The 26,550-nt window shown below is 37.9% G+C and overlaps 1 protein-coding gene across 3 annotated transcripts in view; it reads right to left on the bottom strand.

The window, feature by feature from the left end:
* Positions 1–26,550, bottom strand: part of NTRK2 (neurotrophic receptor tyrosine kinase 2) — a 197,697-nt gene that overhangs the window by 160,319 nt on the left and 10,828 nt on the right. For all 3 annotated transcript variants that reach the window (XM_019610543.2, XM_019610542.2, XM_019610540.2), the window contains 5 exons: positions 15,102–15,238; positions 12,110–12,242; positions 10,325–10,624; positions 5,039–5,071; positions 456–556 (listed from right to left, as the gene is read on the bottom strand). In XM_019610543.2, the coding sequence (XP_019466088.1) occupies positions 456–556; positions 5,039–5,071; positions 10,325–10,624; positions 12,110–12,242; positions 15,102–15,238 (704 nt within the window). The remainder of the gene's footprint in view (positions 1–455; positions 557–5,038; positions 5,072–10,324; positions 10,625–12,109; positions 12,243–15,101; positions 15,239–26,550) is intronic.

The following is a 26,550-nucleotide window of genomic DNA, read 5'->3' as shown; positions in this document are numbered from 1 at the left end:
AAAAAAGATAAAATCACATTTTAGAGACAAAGGTAAGTGTCTGAAAGTTCATGACAGCATGACCTCTCCTGAGGAGAAGCTGAAGGACTGGTATTCAAACAACAATTTTTAAATTGCCTTGGATGTCTTTGTTTTGTAAATAAAAAGTTGCTCTCTTTGGCTTAAATTAGAAGCAGAGTCTTGGCCTAAAATTTCACACTTAGTTGCTCAGAAGAGCATGAAACAAATTAAATAGCAATTTCACTTGGGAAGTAATTCACTCTTTCAAAAGTGGGGATGAGGGTCAGAGTGGGGGACACTGCTGTAATGTTTTCTTTTTTCTGATTTTGGGTCATCATGTGGTAATAGCTCTGGTTTCTAGTAGCATAGGGTCCTATTACAATCTCCACAATTTCATTGGTTGTATACAGAAAGTCTGCCAAAATTAGAGATCAGGAAACAATGTATATACTTACAGTGATGCTATCTTCATTCTCTTTGTTGGAAACATCCGGAGAAGTGATTTGATTACTGTTATTTGTGGTGTCTCCAAGATCATTAGGCGTGGTTTCATACTCTTAAGAAAGGGGGGAAAAGGGTTGCTTTTATTATTTCTTAACTTCAGAGAGGAAAGAGTTGTCTATTATTTCAGCTCTGCAACACAGTAAGGTCAATAGCACATCTCAATATATACTTGCTTTTGTATCTGGTACACTTTGGGGGAGATCGCTGTCACAGACAACTTTAAACAAATGTGTTGTGACTGACAGACTTGAAAACAGAAGCTTGCTCTCTCTGCAGCTTTACAGAGAAGCAGTCTATGCCATCATCTCTCTACTGGAAAACCTCGAGTTAAATAAGAACTCCATTCATAAAGCTATTTTTATGCGTTTCTGACTTCCCATTAAAAATGAAAGACTGCCCTCTACACTGAACTTCTCCAGCTTTGTATTCAGCCAAATATAGGACTGTCTTAGAAATTAGCGTGGGGACTTCTGTCTAGCTGAGATGAACTCAGCATGGCTTTTTAGCTCATTTATAACTATCAAATGTGAAATAGCAGTTTTTCTTAGTTTAAAAAGTAATTAAAAATATTATTGAGTGCACAAGGGTTACAGTCTAGCTTGACAAACTGTCATACAGATAAACCTTTAAAGAATTATATGCCTGAAACAGTATGAAGAAATTTGATTTATCAAAGTATTACGACTGACAGATCTAGAGGTGTGCATTTGAATCTATTCCATCAAAAGAATGAACAGACTTCAATTATTTATAATTATTTAAAAATGAAACAAATATGTTTACAGTCCATAATTTTCCGTCAAATTTATTCCAATGAGATAAAAATAATTAAATACTATTCATACTTACTTAGAGATGCATACATTAAAATACAGAACATATTTTAAGATTACATCTGGAAATATACATAATGTTTCAATTTTATGACTGCAGTGTGTGCAGATGAAAGAAACAAGGGCAATAACCCCATCTATTACTAATGCACCTCCAGCATTGTAATTTAAATTAGCAATTAATTGTGTATTTCTTTGTACATTTTGATTAAAAACAGTTCCATGAGCCTACAGATGAAATCATAGCTGTGAATATGAAAAATGCAAAGTGCAGAGGCACAGCTTTCACTAGCCGCAGAGGCACTAACCCTTGCTACTTAGCATGAGGAGGAAGGGAGGGCTGCGCCTTGGTAGTATTTGTCTTCTTTAGCTCCCAAGGCCATTTTGGAGAGCTCAGCTGGCAATGCTAGCAACAAGCTGCACCAGGTTTTTGATCTTCATGCATGCACAAACACATTTTCTGTCTGCAAAACACTCAGCAGGCTGCAGATTTTTTTGGATGTGAACCCACACCGCCACCAGTGCTACAGTCAGTACAGTCAGGTTGTCTAATCAGCTCACGTAGTTTGCTCTGGCTCTACACCACACATGCCGAAGGATAGGATTTTTTCAAGTCAAAATACATATTAAGTCTATAGAGTTTCATGGGAAACAAAATTTAATTTCCTGGTCCTTTACCAGTTGAACTCTCCAACTCAGCGCTGCATCTATGTCTGCAGCTTCCTTGACGATGAGGTCAAAATACTAATGAAAGGCAAACAAACAGCATTCCTAACTGCTGCATAGGCAGCATAACCCTGTCCAAACGGCTCACCTGCACAAGCAACCAAGCCTCTGAGACAGGGAACTGTGCAAGAACCAGCCTCTTACAACGTGTTTTGTGACAGCAAAGGAGGAGACTTCTGTTTTATTCATTTGTAGGCAGTGCACAGGCTCTCCACTAGGGCAGAAACCTCTTTGTAACAAGCATCTCAGCTTATGAGACTGGGCTTCCTGTACCATTAGCTGCTCCATGTCTTCATTAAGATAATTTTGACCAAGCCCGTACTTATAGTAGCTTTACAACAAGACCAATAAATAAAACAAATATTTAGAGCCTTCACTAGTCTCTATAACACAAATTTTCAAGAGAGTTTTGGTTTTTTGTTTTTTTTTTGGTTGGTTTGGTTGGTTTGGTTTGTTTTTTTTTTTTTGCTCTTAATCTTACCTGTAAATCACGGAAGGTAAAATCTGATGCTCTTTGCCATTCTGTTTATGTTCAAATTTGTCCTAACCTACTAGGAAGCATATCCTAAAGGACTAATGAGAACTATGCAAAGCATTTCAAGTGTGGCCTGTGAATCCTCTGAATACAGTTTTATGTTAAAATGGTAAAGAGAAAATGTAGGCTATTTCAGTACACTGTTGTTGCACTGCCATTTCCCACTGTATAAGTGTGAAGCATTTACTTGTGAATTATTGCCAGATTTTCAAGTCATCTTGAAATGGGTGAGCCAGGCAAGGAAAACACACACAACAGCCATCCAGCCAAAACCAGGCAATTCTGACTTAAGCAAATTCTTGTTCACTTCATTACAAAATCCTGCTACAGACACATAGCATTCTGATAGAGACAGGGTCACGCCTCTCGACTCACACTCTCTGGGACTTGTATTGCTTCAGGGCCACATTCCCTGGTGCCTAGCACCTTATGCATCACCTATAACTGTGCCAACATCTTGAGCTGGCAGTATCCTGCCGCTATAAGCAAGGTGCTAAGCAGCTGGGACACAGACGTGATCACCACAGTAAGAACCAGGGAGTCATTCTGCACAGCTCTTTTGGGGTTGAGTGCTTCAGGGCACACTGTCTCTCAGGTAACCATGTTAGAAGCAGTATGTCATGGAGACATGAGCTAGAAGCCGAAGAAGATGGCTTGGCATCAGTTTCCTGCTCAGCCCCAGGCAGGCGGCACTGCCTTCCACTGCCTTTCCCCATGCAGCATCACAACATCTCTCCTCTTCATCTTTTGCAGGAGGCCCACACTAGTCACAGGCCCGAGACAAGAACCCCAAGAAAACACAGCATGGCACAGGCTGCTGCTGCCACACCAGATCTGTTTCCCACAGTATTTTTAAAGCACTTAATGGGAAGTCTTTGGAAACCATCTCATAGGGAGTGCAGGACACAGAAGGTCAGGTCCTGAGGGAGTGAGTGGGCCATAAACCTTCCTTTTAGCACCATCCAAGCTGTGAGTAAACATCAGCACAGGGGTCAAGCCATATGAACAGGAGTCATGGAAAAGGCTCCATCTCCAGGGGGAGGCAATCCCAGCGGGACCCTGACGACCACGTAGGCCCTAGTTCTTCGCAGAAGTGAAGGAGTTTCTTGTCTTTCCAGCCTTATATATTAATCTCACCAACTGGGCTTGTGAATTCAGAATAATTAGGGAAACACTCTAGACTGCAAAGCGTTTCTCAAAGCAAGCACTGAGTCACTGAAGCAAAGATCAAAGACAGCTATTTCAAAAAGCAGAGAGAAAAGCCAGAAATAAAAAGGAATACTGCTTTCATCAGGACAAGATCTTGCTGGCTCAGATTCACTGGCACAACTCAGAGCACACATTTCAACACAGCCTACCAAAGTCATTTGAAGCACAGTGCTCGCAAGGTGAGAGCCAGACACATGCACTAGGACCCAGGCAAAAAGCTCAGAACCACAATCTTCATGTATGTACCTTATGTAATAGAAAGTAAGTCAGAACCTGTACCAACTGCCACCACCATATGCATCCCTCCAAAAAAATAATACTTTGCAAAGAGAAGAAGGGGAAGTGTTTAGTATTTCTGAGCACTTTAAGCCAAAACGATGTTTCAATTGAACATTTGCTAAAGTTTAATGGAATGGAATGGAATCAAAGCAATAACATTTAAATCAGCTTAAGGAAACTTGAGTTATGGGCCATTTCATCCAAATAAAAGCACTCCAAATAGGATCAAGCTCCCATTAGAAGCTAAGGGGTGTGTGGGTATGTTAGTTAGGACAGACTTTCATGATCACCAGAACTGTTATGTAAAACTAACTAATTGTTTTTCTACTTATAGTTTCTATTACATTGCATGCTGACTTTCGCTAGGTACAGTTTAAAACATTTTGCCTAACTAAAAAGCTAATGTGAAAACACCATGTCATCGAATCTTCTGGCACTCACTCATATCACTGAGCTGATGCTCTGCTTATGCAAGAGAAATTGCCTACAGGAAAACTTACTTACTTGTGCCAATCTCATTTTTAAGTGGGACTTAGGGGTACATTTTTGGAGGATAAACAAGTACGGAAACATTCCTGAAAAATAAATTAAGTTATATAAGGAGAAATCATGAACTTCTTTTCGTCTTCAAAATGCCTCACCAAATCTCATGCCTATGAGCTACATCAGACAGTTGTCACTCTACAGGATCAATTGCAAACATTTGTAGCGGTGAGTTTATGCCTTTCCTAATATGAATCAAAAGCAGCAGGACAAGTAAAATCTCATATTGCCCTCAATGATTTTAAAGAATATAAAGCAGGAGGAGAACGAACAACACAAAGTACCTTTTAGAATTCTATTGTAATACATGCCATTTCAGTTTAACTGAGTTTGACATACAATCTTTTAGTAGTTTGAGTTTCTACATTTCTATCATTAAAAGAAAAGAAAAAGAAAATCAAATATATACCATAAACGTCTGGATCCACAATTGGGCCACTACCTGTACATGGAGAAGAAGAAAAAAAAAAAAAGAAAGAAAAAGCCTTTGTAAATAGATTGCAAATGCTAGAAGAACAAGAGTTTCTTTAGTGTTTTTTAAAGGTTGACATATTATTTGCAATAGCAGTTACCAGTACCTACATAAATACAAAGCAGCATCAGTATTGTGCTACCTATTTATCAGATTACATTTAAAATATCTTATAGCTATCCCCAGTGTTAATGCTAAGCTTTATGTGAAACAGCTAACGCACAAAGCATTGGCTCTTCTAAAAGCAGAAATATTTCCCAACTGGGCAAAATGCTCCCAGTGTGTACCTGGAATAGGTGAAACAATAACTATTTTTGTTGGGAATCGATAAAAATCTCCCTGACCTTAAGAGGAAGCAGATTTCAGTGACAATTACAATCACTGGCTCTTACCTGGTCAAAAAAATTTGCAGTATAAGCACTATGAGAGCAAACTGCCTTACAGTTGCAGCACTGTGAGCTGTCAAGGTAAGGACTAGAGTTAGCAATGACCTAACCATCACCATCTCATTCACTCCGTGAAAGGATGCAATTCAGAAGACAGCTGCATAGCTGAACTGCAGGCAGAACTCAGTGCAAAAAGAGTCAGGTCTTCCACATGCCAGCTTTCACAGAAGCAAATGGACCCATATATTTCACCCTTTTCTAAATTCTACTAGTTTCAATTTTCAGGTTTTTTTCTAATTACTACACATATGTAAGGCTAAGCACATATGTGAGCATAATGCACAGAACACCCACTGAAATTAACATAGTATTAGATGGTTCACACTTTGAAAGGTATTTGTATTATATTTCAACATACCCATTCATCCTGGTCTATTACGTATCTATAGTATAGATTATGTAGTAGATTCCTTATCATCTTTTTCTGTATACTCACTCTTTGTTGTTTTGGAAATAAAATCAGCAGACGGTTAAAAGTCTAAAGACGAATCAAACTTCAAAAGACTTAAGTTCTTATAATGCGCAGTAATCCCACACCAGTGGCATTACACTGGCATAAAGCCACTGTCAAGTATGACTAGAACAATGTTGTTTATGCTTATGTCAGCACAATGTGAGAACCTGTGCTGAAAATACACAACAAAGAGTTGCAAACTATTAGCAGAATGGCAGCAGATAATTGGGTTTCCCTTCAAATTTATCTGAAAGTATTCTACATAGATCACTCTGAAAGTAATGCCGCCTATTAATTTCCATGGAAACTACGACATACAAATATCACAATAACACTATTTGACAGAGATACAAAACACTATCCTTCAGTGTAGTCACCACCATTAGCTATTCATTCATTAGTCTGCATGCCACACTCATAAAAATCTGCACGAGTGGAGGTGATCCACTGTTGCTGTTGCTGAAACACACTGTTCATTGCCTCACTGTTCTTATTGTGCTCACATCCACTTGCTTTCCACAAATGTTCAGCAAGCATCAATGAATATCAATGGGTGCCATTCTTTCTGCATGGAGGAATTAGTGACACACCTTTGCTTCATACGCACATCTATGCCACATGTCATTCTGTCAGACTGCACCATTGCTGCCATCCATTGCACGACAGCAAAAAGTTAAGAAATACTGATGGGAAGGTTCAACCTCTACTGCCATACATCAACATCTGCCTCTGATGTCATGGGCCAACATGATAAAATAGGAGGCATTACTTTCAGAGCAGCTCTCGTAGTATCCAGAAACATAGCCTAAAAGATCCCATGAGAACTGCTGTAAAAATAAGCTGAAATAAGTAAAAAGTGAAAACAGCCTGTACTACTGTCTGTGCTCAAGCAACTTATGATCAGGGTTTTCCTTCCATAGTTAGTGGATTCACTTTTTCCACTGTAAAACATCTGATAAAAGATGGTATTCCTAATTTACTTTTGTAACCTGAAGGAAAAATAACAACAATGACAAAACTCCCAGGCCTTTGTTTCCTGCGTTAAATGGCAACATTTCTGTTACTATTTACAGGAATCGGGCTGAAGCCATCAGACTAGTTTAACCCTTAACTCCTGCCAGGAGCATTCAAGCTAGGAAGTCATTGGCTCCATTCAATACCTTTTATATAACGAAATACTTCACTTCAAATAAAGTTGCAAAAATCAAGATGCTGGACCAAACCCAAGTTTCTCTTTAGTATTGCCTACATAAAAACACATCTTCTCAATCATCAAAACATCAGTTGAAGCTACTTTAACATTAAACTTCACCACAGTAATTCTGCATGTTTACATGCAATTAATTATTTTTAAGGCAAACAAAGAACAACATAGTTGTTTTGGTTTCTGTTAGAACAGGTTGTTGTAAATAAACTATTAGGGATTTATGCTTTTCACTCATCTTCATGAAGTACATCAACTGCATTTTGTTTGCGTGCTACTTTATGAAACTGACATTTTCAAAATAAAGCAGCAGCAAAAATCTCAATCCAAAAACATACTTTTGCAAAACAGACCCTGTTGTTATGCCACACAAGCAAGATGCTACTTCTAAGGAATATTTAACATATCCTTTTACTTTGACAAGATACTATGTGACTTGAATTCCTTCCGCTGAATTTTATATTATAGCGTTGGTAGATGAATAAGTTTTCCTAAAAACAATTATTATTGGTAAAAATCTCTCCAGCACTCATTAGATGGTTTGGATCAACTTTGGGAAAGCTCTCAGAATAAAACATGAATGTTTCCTGCCTACTGTTTGCCATACTGTGCTCCCAAATAAGCAAGTTATCCTCTGCAGAAACAGCTACACCGGAACTCAAGAATTTTATCAGATTAAAATTAGTTAAAAATCTAGGTAGCAAAGCCTGAAATTTCTTCTTCCAGACTTTAGCAAAAGCAAAATTTTAATTTATAGCATTAACTGTAATGTCATTAACACGATCAAACTTCACAATGTTAAGTATTTGCTTCCCTCTCCTTTATGTGCACTATTGATGCTAGGAATACACTGTAGAGTTTGTTATGTTTATTTTAGGTAGATGTATAGCTTATCAATGAGACTTTTTTTTTATACTTTATTTTTTTACCTACAGTTCATTTGCCTGTAAGTGATATCAATAACCAGAGAATCAGTTCAAAGCTCAGTGAGGATGCCCCACCCCATGAAACATCAGGGCTGGTATTTAACTCAGTCATGAAGGCGTGGAACTGAATATAATACCAGGGTGTGGGCCTTAATCTTCATGCTTCATTGTACAATATGTGGGCTAAAAGAAGAAACTACACAGTAACGACAGCACTGAAAAAGTATTTTAAAGTTTTAGAAAAATCTTGACAGAGCTTTAAACAGTAATAGTAAATAATAATAACGATATTATGCATGGAGAATTCCAGTTTTTTAACCTTTGTTTTTACATCAACTTCAGTAGAGGAGACAACAATGTAGTGAAATATTAGAAAGCTCAATGTCATTATTCTTATAGAAAAAATCTCCTCTAACAAGACCAATATTGAGAAAGCTAACTAGCAATTTCCCCTGTTGTTAATTTTTAAGACTGGTTTGGAGCAATCCACCATGCATAAACTGATTTCTAATGCAAGTACGTCCTGTCGATAAGTAGTCTAGTTTCCTCCATACTGTTTTTGTGAAGCTTAATCCATCACAGAGCATGGAAATGCTGAAAAACGCAGCACAGATTATCTTGGAGATCTAAATTCCCTACGAATGGGAAAACAATGGAGCAAATAATAATACTATGTTAGTAATTGGGAGGATACCTCCTGCTCTATTTAGTGATATTAAAGGCTTCATTGTACAGGGGAGAAGCATAAAAGCAAAACGAAACAGTAAGAGGGATATGGATTGAAGACAAAAAATGAAAAATTATTATAAGTGTATTAGTGGAACTGTTATTCTGTTAAGAAAACGAAGCCATGTTCATTTTAAATAGTCAGAGCGCGACAGAGCTTCCATTGCGCAGAGAACATGGAGAAGGTGAACTGTTACTGAGCTGTTATAGCACAGAGTATCAGAGGATGCCAGTAGCTGGAATCACGGCATGTTCTTGTAATGAATCTATTTAAGGAAGAACTGTAGAGAAGAAAGAAGAGAGGACTGCTAAGGACAGCAGAAGTTAAGAGAGTCAGGCCGTCTCTCTCTTCACCTTCTCTTTCTAAAGGTGGGAAAGGAAAGGACCTGCTATCTTTTGCCCTGTAGCAGACTGAGTTGTTAGGAGCAAACGCTAAGTACAGACCATATTTTTACTGTCTCTAGCCTGCCTGCAATTCCGGAGAGAGAGTTTGAATATTTAACATCTTCTGTCAGATAACATCGACACTACACACAGCCATTTCAGAAATGAAGGCTTTTTATATTCTGTGATTAAAAGCCAAAGGTACACACACGCTCATATTTTCAGATATGACCGTGCAATTATTTTCACTAAAACATGCCTGTATTTCCACTCCTGCTGTGGCTGGTATGCTCAGAGGTTCTTACAGATAGAATAATAAATTTGTATGTACATCTACATTCTCTTACAGTCACTTCACACATGGTTTTGAAGATGTGGAGAAACATCACACCACACAGAACATCAATCACTGGCAGGAGTCCCTGCTGTTCATTGAGTTAGTCCATCTTGAGACTGATCATGTACCACTCAGGAGGGCTGAAGCAGAGCAGAAGATGCACATAATTACATAAACTATTTTGAGCACAGATATTCTTAGGCATGTAGGTTTTCAACCTCAGCTGAAATGAATGAGAATTTGACACCTAAATGCCTGTGAAGACCTGAGACTTCCACCATCCTATCTCGGGGTTACTTGTTTTCTCTCCAGCTCCCTCTGGTGTCCTAAACAATCTGTTATTATCAACTCAGAGGACTGCAATACTGATTTTGCCATAAGACAGAAGATGCTATGTGGGCACCCCCCTGTGTCTTTGGATACACTGCTTAGCTGAATTCAAACACAGTGTAGAACACTTGTGGAGTGCCTGAACTGGCTCTCGGTGCTTTCCAGGATCAGAACTAGGGCTTGAGAAAACGCTTGAGAAGCCGATATCTTTCTCAAGCCTCACCTGGCACTGAGGAAAGGTGTTTTTCCTTTTTACCCAAAGGAAAAATTTAGAGAGCAGTAGCACAGCCTCCACAGTTAAAGAAAAACATTATTTTACAATGGATTTCAAAGACATTCATCCACAGAAAAAAACCTTGCTAGAAGCACATTCTCATCAATTTGCAATGGCTAACATTAAAAGAAATCATACTCACCATCTCCAGGCACCGACATGAAATGAGCATCAACCCGCTTTTCATCTTCTCCATACTCATTCTTGGCCAGTAAGGTATAAGCACCATTGTTCAGGTGGGTTGGGTTGTCCAGCTGAAGGCAGCCATGGTATTCACTTTGATTGATAACATGTATTTTAGTACAGATGTATTCAGACTCATTCAATATGGCTCCTTCATAGAACCACTGCAATGTGGGCTTAGGGTTCCCTTTCACAGTGAATGGAATGCACCAGTGGTGGTCCGGGGTTGGAGATTCAATAAATGTGATATTTGGTGCAACTATATTGGAAAAAAGAGTGAAGAACATTAGAATATCTGGAACACATCTTTTCCCCACTCCCTTAAGTCATATTTTTCATTCACAAGTATCACAGGAAGTTACTTGCAGGAATGAAACCTATTCACAGCACACTCAAACAGGAAGCTCATCAGCTCTGTGTAGGTTACTATACTTACAACCAAAACAAAGTCATTCTTCAGAAAAGAAAAACTAACTGCTTTATCCAAAGACTGAATGCCAGATAGATCCCATACCTGCCAGGTGTGGGAAAATCAGTTTCTGGAGAAGGAGAAAAGAGCAATTTTATCTTTACTCTGCAGAAGAAAATGGTGCAGAGCAGTGCTGAAAGAACAGAACAGCATTGAAAATATGTAAAAGTTGGCCCAAAGCAAGCAGTACTGGAAATATCCTCTGCCAGGAATCCAAATTTTCAGATGATTTTCCTCACAGAATCAAAGCCAGTACAGATGACTTAATTCCCTGGATTATTCTGTCAGGAATGACCATTTTCTACTACACATTTTCTCATTCTTTATTCAAACCTGCTAAATGTCTCAAGTTTACAGACTTGTTCTGTTTCTCTCAGGAGACTATTCCAACACCTTGCTCTTTATTTCACTATTGGGAAATTTTCCTTGATATTTATTCTTAACTGCATCCAATTTCATCTAGTTACACTCCCTTTTATCACTCATAACAGTGCCAAGCACAGAATCTCATTTACACTGTTGAAACATTTCTAGTTTATGTTCCTTCCCATAGCTATTACATATCCAATTTCAACCTACAAACCATTTGAAGTGATTTTTTTCTAGTTTTCCCTGTCGTGAACACATACTGAGCAAAGTTTGCCATCTACAAAGAGTTCTGTTCCAATCTCCAATTAAACACAGGGTTGCAACTTGTGAAAAAATGCTGTCTAGTTCACAGAAAATGAATTCAGGCTGGGATCTTCAATCTAAGTAGCCTGTTTCTCCATATCTCATTCCTTCTTACTACTCTTTGGCCCTGACAAAAAGCACATTATTCAAGCCATGACAAATAAATTTACATCTGGCAGTACAAATATTTCAAGTGTGTTATTTTCTGAACAAAGCAGTTTTTGCTGTAGATAATAGAAACTTTAACATTTGTAGCATCTTACAGTTAATCCTATACATTCTTAATTCCTAAGATAGTATGTATGTATATGCACCTTCCCACACTGGCAATGCTTTGGCTTTCAGACTATTGTTTACTGGTTGTCCTAACTGAAGATAAAGCATTTAGAAATGTATTTTTTGCAGAACGCAGAGTAGAAGACAAATTCAGCAACTGGGCTGTTCCCAGTATTAACTGCAATAGGCAGTTCACATGCTTAAAAGGTGCTCCTGTTTTAGCAACCTAAAATATTTGTGTTTGTGCACCCCAAAAATATTTATACTCTAAAGAGCTGTTAATAATGGGTTTGGCCTCAGGAGCTGCATGGAGGCCTGGGTACGTACAGAATACTGTCAGTTCTGCAGAGGTTTGGACCTCTCCCACAATGTTCTCCGCCACACACGATATCCACAGTCCACTGTCCATGGATGAAACATTCTTTATGGTTAACGAGGCAGGATTCTTACTTGTGTCACTCTACAAATGATCAGAAAAACATGCATGTATCAATGCCTAGAGAAACAAGGGAAAGGCAGGGAATCATTGGCCACAACTCAACAGCATTTTTTTTGCCTTCCTTTCTCCTTAGTTCTATCAATCTGTAATGAATCAAAATGCTACTTGGCATCCTATCCAGCAGACATAAAACACAGAAAGAATTATAACTATCAGGGGCTGAAGTTTGAAAAGTGCAGTCCTGCAGTAAACACTGTACTCAACCACTTCCTGCCCCAGCCAGATTCTGCCTTTTCTGAACACTTCTTCTCCTCTAGACAAATGTTTTCTTCTTCACTCACAGCCTTGTTCATCCCTCTCTTCCACTTCATGACTGATTTCTCTGGTATGTCCCTTCCCTTGAACTTTTTCTTCCCCCTTCCTTCTTGATTCTTGCTTTACTCTTTCTTTGGTCTCCTTGCACTTGTATGACGTTTCTTCCACTGCTGTGTTCTGAGCTCTCGTGTCTTTTCCCTTGTCCCTTCCCTTGCCAAATTTCTCTTAAAAGCTTCTTCCTCTCATAAAACAATTTGTGAGAAATGATATACTTTCTAACACGCTACTGCCCAAGTACTGTTTTATGTGCTTACATATTAAGGCTAATTAAAGTAAGAATTATAATTCTTAGAACTCTTGATTACTGTGATTCTTAGAAAGTTCACAGCACCTTTATAGCCTAAATGCCATATTAGATATGCAGCTATGATACACTTCACAAAGTGAAGAGGACTGTATTATAAAAAAATAGCAGCTAGCAAAAGCTAGTTGTTAAAGACGAAGTTTTCTTAAACCAGGTCATTCACATGATCTCCAAATAATTACTGTTTCCACACTTGAATATTTCATAAAATGCAAAGCTACTTTCTTAAAAATAAATAGAATCAAAACACATTTGGAGAATAAGCAGTAATTAGTATCATTTTTTAAAATTCCTTTTGAGGTACTTTTCTTAGTGTACACATACATGGCAGTGCTGCACAAACAGATAATGCACCTGTAAAAGCAGTGACTTTCAGCAGGAGTCAATGGGGACACAAAGGAACAGTTCTGCATACAGAACTGGAATTCTGAACCTTGAGGTGACACCTTAACCCCTTATGAGTTAAATGCCCCACTGATATCAGTGTGACACTGAGTGAGGCAAAGTGGAAAAGCCAGCAGCTCACTGCACATTTCTCCACATGCAGCCCTTAGAGATAAGCAGTGCTAAAACGAGAATTCGCAGAAGGGGTTCCAAACACAGATTCGTGACTGAAATCTATAGCAAAAAAAAATCAGCTTAAAAGCTGAGTGTGTGGTTAAATCTGCAGGAGTAAGGTACAATTTTAATTTTTGTTAACATTTCTCTCTGTAAAACACAAAAGAGAGAAAAAGCAGGCAGAAAACATAGGAGGTGAAGAAAAGGGAGGCAGAAACACAGATATGAAAGTGAGAAGAATGAAACAAAAACAACACTCGCAGAAAAGGGAAGGATAGTTGCAAATGAGAAATGAGGTTTAAAAGGCACTCATTCTTCCGCTACTGCAAAGACTACTGTGTTCCACAGCTAAAGCTGCAGCTAGCCTATGCCATGAGCCCCTCTGAAATCTCACACATGAAGTTATGCCAGGACAGAGTATTTCTGGAAACCTTGAAGCAAACTGAACACAGCGTTTCAAAGATAGGAGGGTTAAAAAATGAAGTGATCTCACTTCTTGAACAGTATCCCACATTTGTTTTGGCTCATAACTAAAAAAAAGAAAAATAGATGAAGAAAAAGCACAGCTTGGCATAGATTCACCAAACGGTTCTAATTTCTTGTTCTTTGTAACGACTGGTGCCTTTGGGTAGTTTTACAGATTAGAGGAAAATTTAAAAATAAAACTAGAGCTCTGCAGAATTCTTACTCATGAAAGCTGAAAGACATACTGGTCAAACCCTGTGAAGACCCAATATAATGACATCAAAGCAGAGAGTGCAAAGATTAAGAGGTCCCAGAGGTCCTGGTTCTTCTACGCTACAGAAACAGTTTTAGAAGTACACATCTCACACTTTGCACATACCAGGAATCTTCAGGCAGCCTCATACTCATAAACAGTAGGAAGCCAATGCCATAGAAGTGTAAATAACAGAAGGCCTTACACCACGAAAATTAATGGAATTTAAGGGGTCAGCAGCTGTATGTGGAAGACACTGTTCCTCATCAGCATCTCCATCAGAACAAATTGTCTCTGCTGCACACACAGTCCAAGGCAAGAACACAGAACACAAGGATCTTAAAAACAAAAGTCCCGCTGCCTGGATGACTTTGTTGAGGGAATGTCTTCACACTTCATAAGAAAATGCTATTTTTTTAGTAACTTTTTAATTACCTTTTAGTGACCTTGACTTCCAAGACTTCATTGTTGCTTTGTTTTGTTGAAGAAAAATGAAACAAAACACAAAATAATACCGACAATCAAAACTGTCAAATCAATAGGTAATATGGTCACCAGGGTTTTAGCTTGAAAATACAATACAATTTGCAACACAAGCCTTTTTCATGATTAGGATACGTAAGATTTATTCCCTCCTTGTAGGTGCTGAGAAAGCACTTTTGTTTAGTACCCTTATTCACTGTATAACATCCAAGAAATTACAGTACTCTTATTTACAAATCTCAAGGAGCAAATGTTTGACATTTACCAGAACCACTGCAGCAGTTAGCCTGGGTTGAAAGGAACTGGAAAATAAATATTATCCCAACATTAATCTTCATCTCTTTGATAAGAAGTTAACTAAAGCTGGACATGAACCTTAATTCCATCCACAAGCAGATATCTCTTCTCCCTGAATTGTCACCTTTTTGAATATGAAACTTACCTCATGATTTGAAACAAGATTAGTGAGCACCCAAGACACATTAGGGGGTGGCCCTCCAGTTGTATCACAGTACAGTGTGATGCTCTTTCCTTCCACCACAGTGATGTTGTAATTGCTTAAGTTTGCTGAGGGTAAGTCTATGACAGAAACAACAACAACAAAAAAATATGTATTTGCTTTTGACAGAAATAGATGCTCTCAATTCTATACAAACTATAAAAGTGCAGGCAAAAACATCCCACTAAACTAGATATTCACTGTGGTCAATTGCCCACAGTTTAGTCAGGGAGTACAAACAGCATCTCTGGACAAAATAACAATAATCTTTAAACTGCTACATAACATTTTTCTGCTCTGTCTCCACTTTGCATCTTAAGAAAAAGTTATTTCATGTGGAAAAACATTCAGCTAATTTTAAAGGAAAATGCTTCAGGTGGGCAAATAGAATCTACCTTCAGTTTTTAACTTCAAATTAACCATTCTCCCTCTCATTTGTTAAAACAATAAATTTAATCTACCTCTCTGTTACAGGTCCAAAAGAATCCTTGTTTTCCAGGATCTAACTGGCACTGTGGTGCTCTCACTGCTCTCCACAGCACCAGGACGAAAATCCCACCAGCCCCCTGTATCACACAAGAGATTGTAGCCTTCCCTCTCATACAAAGTTCACAGAAAATACAGTGAAACTCAAGTATGAGGTGAGGGAAACAAAACACTGAATAGACCAAACTAGAAGGAGAGGAAGTTCAGAAGTGCAGGTTGGCTATTGTATAGAGCTGCTGCTTGAGGCACTCCAGCAGACTTAGCTGTTGCCCTCAGGAAAGCAGAAAAGCAGTATGATGGCCAGGGAAACATCACAGACTTTGCAAGATCCAGCACTTCCCCTTCATCTCATACCTATAAAACACTTCATACCTCCATTTTCAGTACTCAAAGCAGTGGAAACTTCCAGAAGAATAATATGTGATACACAAGGAATAATAATAGATCAACCATCTTCAAAAATAATGCCAGCAGTATCTAGCATTCTACCATGCATGACTGACTTCTAGCACACAGGAACTCACTCGTCACACAAGTCTTTACAAGGCAAATAATCATTCATCATGCTAAAAACATCAGATCTTTCTTAGGTCATTCTATGCTTTTCCATGGAGCTGCTACACTGTCCAAAGCCTTGCCCTCATTTATGAGGCAGCATCCATCAGCTGTTCCAGGCAAGTTTTACCCAGAGTTTATGATCTCAAATAATCTAACCTATCTGCTATGCTGGATGTGTATGCATGATCTTGCAACTACTTTTCTCTTTCTAAAACAATGGCCCTCTTTGTTTTGTTTTATTTTTCTTTCTTCTCTTTTAAATTAGAGTACTGTAGTTTCATCACAGACTTGTAGGTATAAATGTTTAAAGAGGAACTGCTTTACTTATGTAAAAAGTCCCAAACAAACAATTAACAATCTTATTTGTGTGAACTGTAACATTTTTATATATTTGCTTAAACTTCAACAGAATTTATATGTATTGGAAATCTCAGGTTTAATTAGTTCATTAGAAATGAAATGAGAGAAACTAACAGCAAAAAAAAGACTAATTGTTTTCCAAGCAGTTTTCTTCCCTATTAAGATCAGCACAAGTGTACAATAATTGCTTTACTTCTTTAAGCAGTAATATGATTCTCATTACAGGTGTCATAAATTTCTTCTGATATGTTCACTTTACAAATCATATGTTGAAGTTTACTGAGACAAAACTGGACAGTGTGTACGTCTCGATGCAGTAATCTGTTAGCAAAGGTAGCCATCTGCTCTCGCCTGCTGTGAATTCAAATCTCAGCAGTGTCTGTCAACTAGTATGGCAGGAAATAAAACTAATCTTAGAGAACATTTGGATATTAATTACACTGGTTGAGGAACAAGGAGAGAAGTAATGAGATCATCTACCACATAAAATTATCCCTCCACACTACTTTGAAAAACATTCCAATTGCTTTTGCCATACCTGAGAGTATGAAGACTGTAAGGCTCCCTTCTTCCATTACCAGGGACAAAGTATACATGATAGATTGACGTTTCATAATGCAAATCTGCATGGTTATTACTAGCACATGATTTTACATGAAACCTCTCCTACAAGCAAAAAGCAACTTTGGTCCCTTAAAACTCTCCTTCAGTAGCTGTTAAATTCTGAAACAACCTCTTCTTACTGTGTTTACTTATAGGACAGACAACAAAAATTGAATTCCTCTGGTACTGGCTCTGGTTCTCACTAAGAATTAGATCAGGTTCTGTTTACTTGTTAAAGTCTGCCTGTGCCATTTTGGTGTTACATCCCTGAGTACAGCAGCTACATCATGCTTGTAACTGGCCAGAAGGTTATAAAAATAACAGTGCTTTTTATTCTGTAGAGTCCTAAAATTACATTAAAAACCAGTTGCTAGATCCTACAGAAAACAATACAGTAAAAAGAGTGTAACAGCTATATGAATTATATTATAGTATAGAATCATAGAATAACCAAGGTTGGAAAAGACTTCCAAGATCATCTAGTCCAGCCATCCACCTACCACCAATATTTCCCCACTTAACCATGTCCAGCTGTACAACATCTAAACATTTCTTGAACATTTCCAGGGATGGTGACTCAACAGCCCATTCCTGGGGATGGCCCCCCGCAAAAGGCACAATCTCCAGTTACTCCATGTCATGTCCCACTGACATCATCACCTAAAAAGTTCCCTCCCTGGATCAAAAGCAAGGTCACTCTGCCTGTCTACTTTTGACAGATTTGTTTAATTTAGAATTAGACTTCTGTATTCTGTATCAGAATTATTTAAAACGTTTCTGAGTAATTAGTTGCATTAAATTTAATCAAATGTTAAGAGTATATCACAGTTGAACGATACCAACTATTCACACATATAGTACAGTATAGCATAATCACATATTTGTGTGTGTTTTTCCTTTTATTTCCTTTCGCAGACAAAATAGGTAGGTGGGAAATAAAGAAGAATTGCTTTGAGATGCATTTTTTTTTCATTACATATATTGAGTTAGTGAACTGTAATGGAAGGTCCTTTGTTTCAGGTGTCATCCAGACTGCTACACACACAAATACACGTTAGTTGAGGGGTGGCTCTTTTTGGAAAAAGCAGATAGTAAAATAAGACCTTATACCTAGAAAAGCTGATGTATTGGCCATGTCAGCAAAGCTATGAGACCAAGCCACAAAACCTGAACCAACAAATAAATGCATATAAAAAACACACTGCACCCTAACAGACACATATGCTCAGTATGTGTCCTCAGCATATGTGAGTTACCATTTATAAGAGTCAGTATCATTTTGACACCTACACAATCACAAAGATATCCAACTATTCTGCAGTTCTTCCTGACTTAATTAGACTTAATTTGGAAAGAGTCCAGCGGAGGGCCACAAAGATGGTGAAGGGCCTGGAGCATCTCCTCTATGAAGAAAGGCTAAGTGAACTGAGTTTGTTTAGCCTTGAGAAAAGAAGATTGAGAGGGGACCTGATCCAGGTTTATAAATATCTAAGGTATGGGGGGCAGAGTGGCGAGGCCAGACTCTTTTCAGCAGTGTGTGGAGACAGGACAAGGGGAAACGGCCAGAAACTGCAGCATAGGAAGTTTTGCACAAATGTGCGCGAGAACTTCTTTACGGTGAGGGTGATGGAGTGTTGGAACAGGCTGCCCAGGGAGGTTGTGGAGTCTCCTTGTCTGGAGATATTCAAGACCCGCCTGGACGCCTACTTGTGTGAGCTGGTGTAGGGAACCTGCTTTGGCAGGGGGCTTGGACTCGATGATCTCTGTAGGTCCCTTCCAACCCCCATGACTCTGTGATTCTGTGATTCTGTGGGACTAAATACAGCATTTTAGATAATTATCACTTATGGATATACATTTTAAAGGACTTTGTACATAGTAATTAATACAAGCAATCAAACAAGTTCAAATAGTTTTGCAAACTGCCAGTGCAGTTTTTAGGCAGCACCACAAGAGCCCACGCAAGGTAGACATGACATCATCTTCCCACAAGTCTCATCCTGATATCTGTCAGACAGAGATTAACCTATGCCCTAAAGCCTGAAACATAATATCTCTTCCAAACTTTGATAGCATTCATTTTTATAATTCTGGATATCAGTAATAACCCTGATAGTATACGATTTATTTTTCTAAGTTTGTTCTATTCATAGCTTTCTGCAGCAATGAGCTGTACCTTCCAGGCTGTAAGCAAGAGCATTCCATTTAACTAGTTCTGAAATTTGTCTCTGAAGTTCAGATTTATTGAACTCCTGCACAGTTGTGAGAGGACAGAAGTTTCTCAATCGTTTTTTTAAGACCGCTCTATTTTATTTGTTATTCACATGTCACTTTTCTAAATAATTATCTACCCAAAGCTTTTCAATCTCTCAAAAAACAGGAGGACAGAACTTGCTATTGAATATTCTAAATTGTAAACTTCAGTTTAATGGCTGGTAGCAAGCATACACTAAAAGTGATGTCTTTGAATTCATATAGGAACAAGCTATTTCACCACATAGAGAAAATCTGCTTTCATGTTCAAATTGTTAATACTCTTATCCAAGGAATAGGTAGTTCTTGGTTGGGACAAGCACGAGTCACTCAAGCAGAATGAGGCACAACACAGGCAAGCAGAAAGGACTCGTTTTTGTCCAGTGAGTCTCTACTTATCATGTTAAGACTTAGAAGGAACAAACCTTCACTAAAGAGAGCACCTATTTACTTTTACAGACCACTGTTAGTGCAGTGGCTTGAAGGCTGTATTACAATGGAACAGTGAAGCACCACTAAGGAATGTGTTCTATCTTTTTTCAGAGTGCACAGCTGGGACTTCAACAATCACTTTCAGCCAAATACTTTGACTGAAATTTTCAAAGGTTACTACAGCATTTGGCTAAATAACTGTCAAAGAGAATTAACAAAAAGAATATGTCCAGATTCCTAGAGGACTTTCACAGTCCTCATGCTGCTTCTTACTACCTTCTATAGAAAATATATACTGACCTTGGCAGAGCCAAATGGGTGATATATCTACCAAAGGAAGTCTGTAACCTAATTAAGAAACAGCTGAGAACTAATACAAACTCTGTGGTCTGCAACCAGTTCTCACAACCAAGCTTAGATTCTAGCCAGTATATTGCAGCAACTACTAAAAGAGAGTCACAAGTAAGGAGAAAAATGAGTTCACCATTACACCCAAGATGTTGCTTCATTGGTTAACTATCTTCACAGTTCCAAAATTTTTTACAAAATTATTTCCAGATTGAGTTCTTCAGCTTCATCTTTCACTCATTCAGCTGAGATTTTTTCAGCTGCTTGAAAGCCTTCATCAAAAAGTTCTCTCAGTAGTGTCAATTACCCTCACTAGTAATGACAAGATGAAGAAATGAGTACCTGAGAGAACATTGTAAATTCAATATTGCATTCATTTATTATTTCCTCTACATGCTAAACCCCTGACTTTCATCAGCTGTCTTGAAACTCCCACAAGTCCAGCCATGATGCACTGTCACTAAATGGTATTTAATGTGGCCCATGACACCTCTTTTTAGCTTGGTACATTTTTGCAGGTCAACTTGTTCCATGGAAAGAACAAACAGTTTTCAGGAAAAAACTGACATTTTTTCTCACTACAAGTCAACTACATCTGAATTTCAATAAAGTCATTTTAATCCCTATCTGAAATTCTTAATCATCTTTTTAATAAATATATCAGACCCAGAATGATTAAATTAATACTAAGACCACCAACCACTTATCAAACTGAACCACTGATGAAGAGAGAACCACTGATTTATCAAATGTCCTCTATGATTCATAAGATACAGTGTCCCAGATCTAGCCTGCTTGCCTCACATAAGGTTTAAACACAATCCAAGTTTCGTGGTTTCTCTGGTATTGCTTTTTCTCTCTAGGGAAGAGATATTCCACTAATTAAAGCACTAGCTTGGAAAAATCCAATACTTGTATTATCTGGAGCCTGAAAACAGAATATTTGGTAATGCCATTTGTTTAAGAACTATGTAAATGGATCTGCAAGTTTCAGAGATCTTACTGGCTCTGACCACACTTTTCTCAATGCAAAATGTAAGAAAAATAGTTTACTTGTATCATTCCATTAACATTCTGCCTTGTTTGAAAATAGAGGAATGTTTACAAATTCCCAATGTCTTTTCCAATGAGCTGTTATGGGTTTAAAACAGCAAAGAAAAAAAACCATTCTAGTAATTCAAGCTGTAAGGCTAGGAGCTGTTGGATATGTGATTCACCTCCTGTGTTTCACTTAGCAACCACCTGCAGCCAACAAGCTCCAAGCCAAATTTCATCTATGGGATAAGTGGGCATGTTTCCACTGAAGTCTGCAGAAATACAGTGTCAGAACTCAGGCTGACTGCATTTTCAAAGCACTTCAAAACGGACTTTCCAAAAGGTTACACGCAAAACATGAAGAAATATATCATCAGATTCTGTTTACTGTTGATCACAACCATGAAATCAAAATGCTCAACACATAGAGATAATTGCAGAATCTCACAAACGTTATCCCAAGATGATAGCTACAAGTATCTTCAGTGAAAATTAAAACATTAGACAAATAAAATACTTAATCAGCAAGAAGTAAGAGACAGGCGCAAAAAATTACCACCTTTCATATATCTTCATTTTTTCATAACTTCACTTTTGCTTCATTGACTGCTCTAACCACTAGGACTCCTTCACAGTAACTTTGCTACCATGCAAAGCCCAACTTGGAATGTCAGATTAAAATGATGAGTAATAGCACAAATCTAAAAGACAGGGTAAAAGAAGGAAAAGCAATCCTGTCTTATGACTTTTGTTCCTTTTTACTTCCACTCTGTGAACTGTATGTTAATGTAAATTAAAGAAAGTGTCCCAAACCAAAATCTCTTCAGCTCTTGTGAAGGACATAAAACTACTAAACAAAGCACTGAAAAACCACTGAATAGAAGTAGAATTCTCCATGAGGCACAGCAAATCTTGAAGGGTATTTTCCATAATGATCATGGTATTTCTCACAGGCCTGGCAGGTTCAAGATAGAATATTCTCGAATCCAGTACAGTTTAGTGGCAAGGACATTTTCCCTGAATCTGCAACGCTAGACACCTTTGAATCAAGAGAAGGATGACATATCTCCTCCCATTGACACAATGCTCCCTTTTTTTAAAATAAAATAAAATAAAATAAAATAAAATAAAATAAAATAAAAAGACAGAGATGATGTTATGCCTTTTGAAAGGAAAAGTATAAATTCCAACCATAAGGAGAGACCGTGTCCAAACGTAGAGCCTCCTTGACAAAGTAACAAGGACAGTTTACATCTCCACACCTTCAACATTTCCTAATGAGCAGTGAGAGGGCATCCGTACACTGAACAACCTCTTTTCAGAATAACCTCTTCAGACCACCCAGATATGCATGCTGCCTCAGCACACCTTCTTAAAAGTCCAGGTTTTGCTTTTGCACATGCTGGATTTGATACTCACAACACTCACCTCGTCAGTGTATGGAGAACATCTTTCTGCAGGGAAGTAGACTGTGTGATGTGGCAGCTCACTGAACCACCCAAGTATGCTAGAATATTAAAAGAAATCTGCCTCCAATCATGACATGCTTGACTGTAACATTCAGCTGGGAACTTTTACAGAAAATAACTAAACAAGTACAGCCTCTACCGGAAGATGATCATTCTTTAAAGTATGCTTTTCTAGAGCCACACCCTTACTCTGTGTTCATACTTATCCATCACTCCCTGCTTAACTGACGTTATCATCAGAAACAAATTTATTCAAGTAAAGCCCATCTATGCCACCAAGTACACAAAACTTACCAGCCCATCTTCATGACCACAGCAACAATAACAACCTCTGCAGAACAGTCAGGGTGCACAGCTGTGTTGTCTGCATGTCTAAACAGTGCTTTGAGCACCATCATGAAAACTAGGAAGGTAAGAACCACCACTTGTTATGCACTATAACAAATTTCTGCACAGAAACTTCCAGTTGACTTTTCACACCTGTTGAGGGCTCATGTCTCCATGGTGTCTTTCCCCAGCTAAGTGAGTTCCTGAACTTCTGCCCGCCCTTCCAGGTCACTAGGCCTCATGTGGGTTCTAACAAAAAGGTACTCATTCAGAAGGGATCTTGCAGAACTTGAATCCTCTAATTTATCTCATCCTCAGTATTAATATCAACAGTTTTTCCACAAGAATTTTCAGATTATATATTTCTGTGGAGGCTGCTAACTTTATTACCCCCTTTCCTTGATAACAGTCTCCTGAAGGTACATGGTGGCCACATTTTCTCTCAACTTCCCTGAACGATTAAGGAAATTAATTCACATCTGGAGAAACTGTTCTCAACTAGTATGTAAGCTTCAGTCTATCCACATCAACTTTTAAAAGAAAACCAAATGCATTCAGTGTGGTTGGGGTGAATACAGCAGCCACAAGCTTAACAGATGAACTAAGCTAAACAGTCTGTAATGCAAGATAATGAGGCCTGAATTAGTTTATGTGAACCTGTAACAAATGGTTTCTTATTCACTAAGTGTATGGTATGTGGTTACAATTCCTGCAGCTTTATCTGGAGAATTCTATGTGTGTCTGGAAAATAATGAAAATAGTGCCAACCTGTCATGACCCTGAAACAGAAACATTTTCGGAGAACCACATAAATGAGAAAAATGATGGGTTTCACCCTTGATACCTTGTTTGCATATGGCTGACGGGACACCTTCATGACTTATCTCCAATTCTTAAGTGAAAAAAAAAATGACTTTGGAACACAGTTATCCAGTTGTTAGTCTTCATCACACAAATTACATCATAAAAGTAAAGTAAGAATACCTACATCCAACAGCCATATTGCCATTCTCTCTCATTACAATAGTATTCAACATGCACAAAGACCGGCCAAGTCAGGCACAGAGAGTACCCTGACAAAACTGCTCAACACACTGAATTCAAGAACATTTCAGTGTCAAGTTACATTTATTTTATTTAGGTAGCGTCTTTCCACTTTATATTTTTAATCAGCTTTGTATTTTAAACCTATTTCACATAAATTCATGCAGAAATCAAGTCAGTAAATAAGTTATGTACATCTCTGATTCCTGTTGCCTTTTCAAATTATTGGTTATTTTCACTCAAAATTGAAATAATGAATTTTTTTCAATTCAGTACAGAAAACCCTAAGAACATCAGAGCAGTAAAATCCAATTATTGTCAAAACTCTCAGGAAAGAAAAAACAAAAAACAACTACATTCTTCATGCAGCCCATGATCACAGATAAGAATTAAAACTAACAGAAAATATGAACAGTTTGCCACCACACATCATGCATAACATCTGATTCTCAAGCCAAAATAAACAACACAGGCTAGAGAGCCCATAAATACTCTGAAAGGTAAACACAGAGAATGTTTAAGGGTTTTTCAAAAATCACTGTAATAGTCTCTTTCTGATAGTCTTATCTGTGAAGTCTGGCTGATAATGGAAAAAGATGTCAACACCCACTGGATTATGCCTTTGCTCATGGTTTTAGACTGCTTTGCACTGTGACTGCCTAAGAACTAATGCTTATTTTATTGACTCACTAATACTACAAATCTTTTCTGTAAATTTAAAGAAATAAACCTGTCAAACCTTCAGCTTGCCTTTTTCCCTCTGTAGAATTTATTACTGCATGACTCCAATCTGGTATTTCCTTTACTTGCTCACCTCTAAGATAAAACTCTACCACCAGAATGTAGCTGAAATGAAGACAAACCCATCCCAGTCCATTCGTAGTCATCTGAGTAGCTGCCTGTGAATACATATGTCTTTCCCAAGCAAGCAAGAAATGGGCCACGCATCTCTTCAGGTTGCAACTCTACATTACAGCAATGACTTCTAAAGTGTTGTTAGCTAATATAAGAAGCATCAGTAGGAGTAAAACCCACATTCTACAGTGCTTTGTGCACAAAGGAAGAGACAGAAAAATGTTAAGGGTCATGCCTCAGGTTGGACAAAATTTCTGCCAGCTATTTGTTTAGATACATGTTTGCTGTATGTTCAACAAATTAGTATATGAGAAGAATTTGCCACTTCATTCAATATCCTTTAGCTGGCTTATATGACCAATGAATACATACGACAAATGAGCACAGAATGCCAGCATGATAAACAAAACTGAAAGTCAGATCAAGCACTGCACCAGCATACATAAAACAATTTGTCCAATAAAATCAGCCAGATAATGCAAAATGGCATTATCAGACTGAGACCCAGAACAACAAAAAATACACATGGGACTGCAAGACAGTTGTAGAAGCCACATCTCTACCAAAAACACCACAAAAAAAAGACATCTTCAGTACCATTCAATAACAGCAGCTGAGTGAGCAAATGTTTACCTGAGAGTGACACCTTAACAATTAGTTTTAAAGGATCTGCTTTTCTCTCTGCAGCATTCATAGAGCTCCAGGTTATCTGAAAACCGAGGAACTTAGAAGTGACCCTACCCACACACCAGTAGTGATTGCAACCAGTGCTTACAGAAATACTAACACCCAAAAATGTACTTTTCTTTCTACTACAGTTTTCTAATACAGTTCTACCAGGTAGAAACAAAATAAAGAGGATGGTCTAGGCAGCAATACTATCTCTGCTGCATGGACGACCAGGAAATGCTGTGAAAACAGCAGAACTAAATGCCATAATTTCTCTAATATTATAACCACTGTGGTAGTAGTAGATAAAAACCTTTGAAATGACTTCAAAATCAAAAAGTATATGATAATTTTTATTATGTATAAATATATTTCAAATGCAGTTGAAAAAATATTGCTGCAAATATCATAACAATTGAAGGATACTTTTAATATTGCAGCTGGAAAGGATCTTCTAGTGAGTCAGCATAACTGATTTTAAACCTCAAGAAATCACAAATTTGATGGCATCTAAATTGCAAACAGCCTTTAATGAATTAATGAACATTTCCACTATATAAGCAATAAGTAAAGTATCAGAAAACTTTGCTAATTTTCACATCAATTACCTACAAATCAGAGCCTTGTGATCAAGAAACCACAGTGGCCTCTTCCAAATTCCCAGCAAGAGGCTTATTAACAGCACACAGTTGCGAGATGTCCTGTTACAACAAACTGTACTGGCCACTTAGTATGATATTATGAAGTAATTAATAACACCTACATCCATACAAAAGAGCATATTTGCTCAGTTCCTAAATCAAAAAAATTTAACAAACCACAGAGATGGGATGAAATCCTTTCATTAGTAGAGAATGTTAGAAAATATTTTACTAGCAAAATTCTGAAGTCTGCAAGCCCAAAAAATTTCTCTTGAAATCAAAAGGAGCTGAAAAGACCACATAGTCCAAAGA

The sequence above is a fragment of the Meleagris gallopavo genome, chromosome Z, assembly GCF_000146605.3.
Source record: "Meleagris gallopavo isolate NT-WF06-2002-E0010 breed Aviagen turkey brand Nicholas breeding stock chromosome Z, Turkey_5.1, whole genome shotgun sequence".
Taxonomy (NCBI): Eukaryota; Metazoa; Chordata; class Aves; order Galliformes; family Phasianidae; genus Meleagris; species Meleagris gallopavo.
The sequence above is the reverse complement of the archived record's forward strand: the minus strand, read 5'-3'. Positions and strand labels throughout refer to the sequence as shown.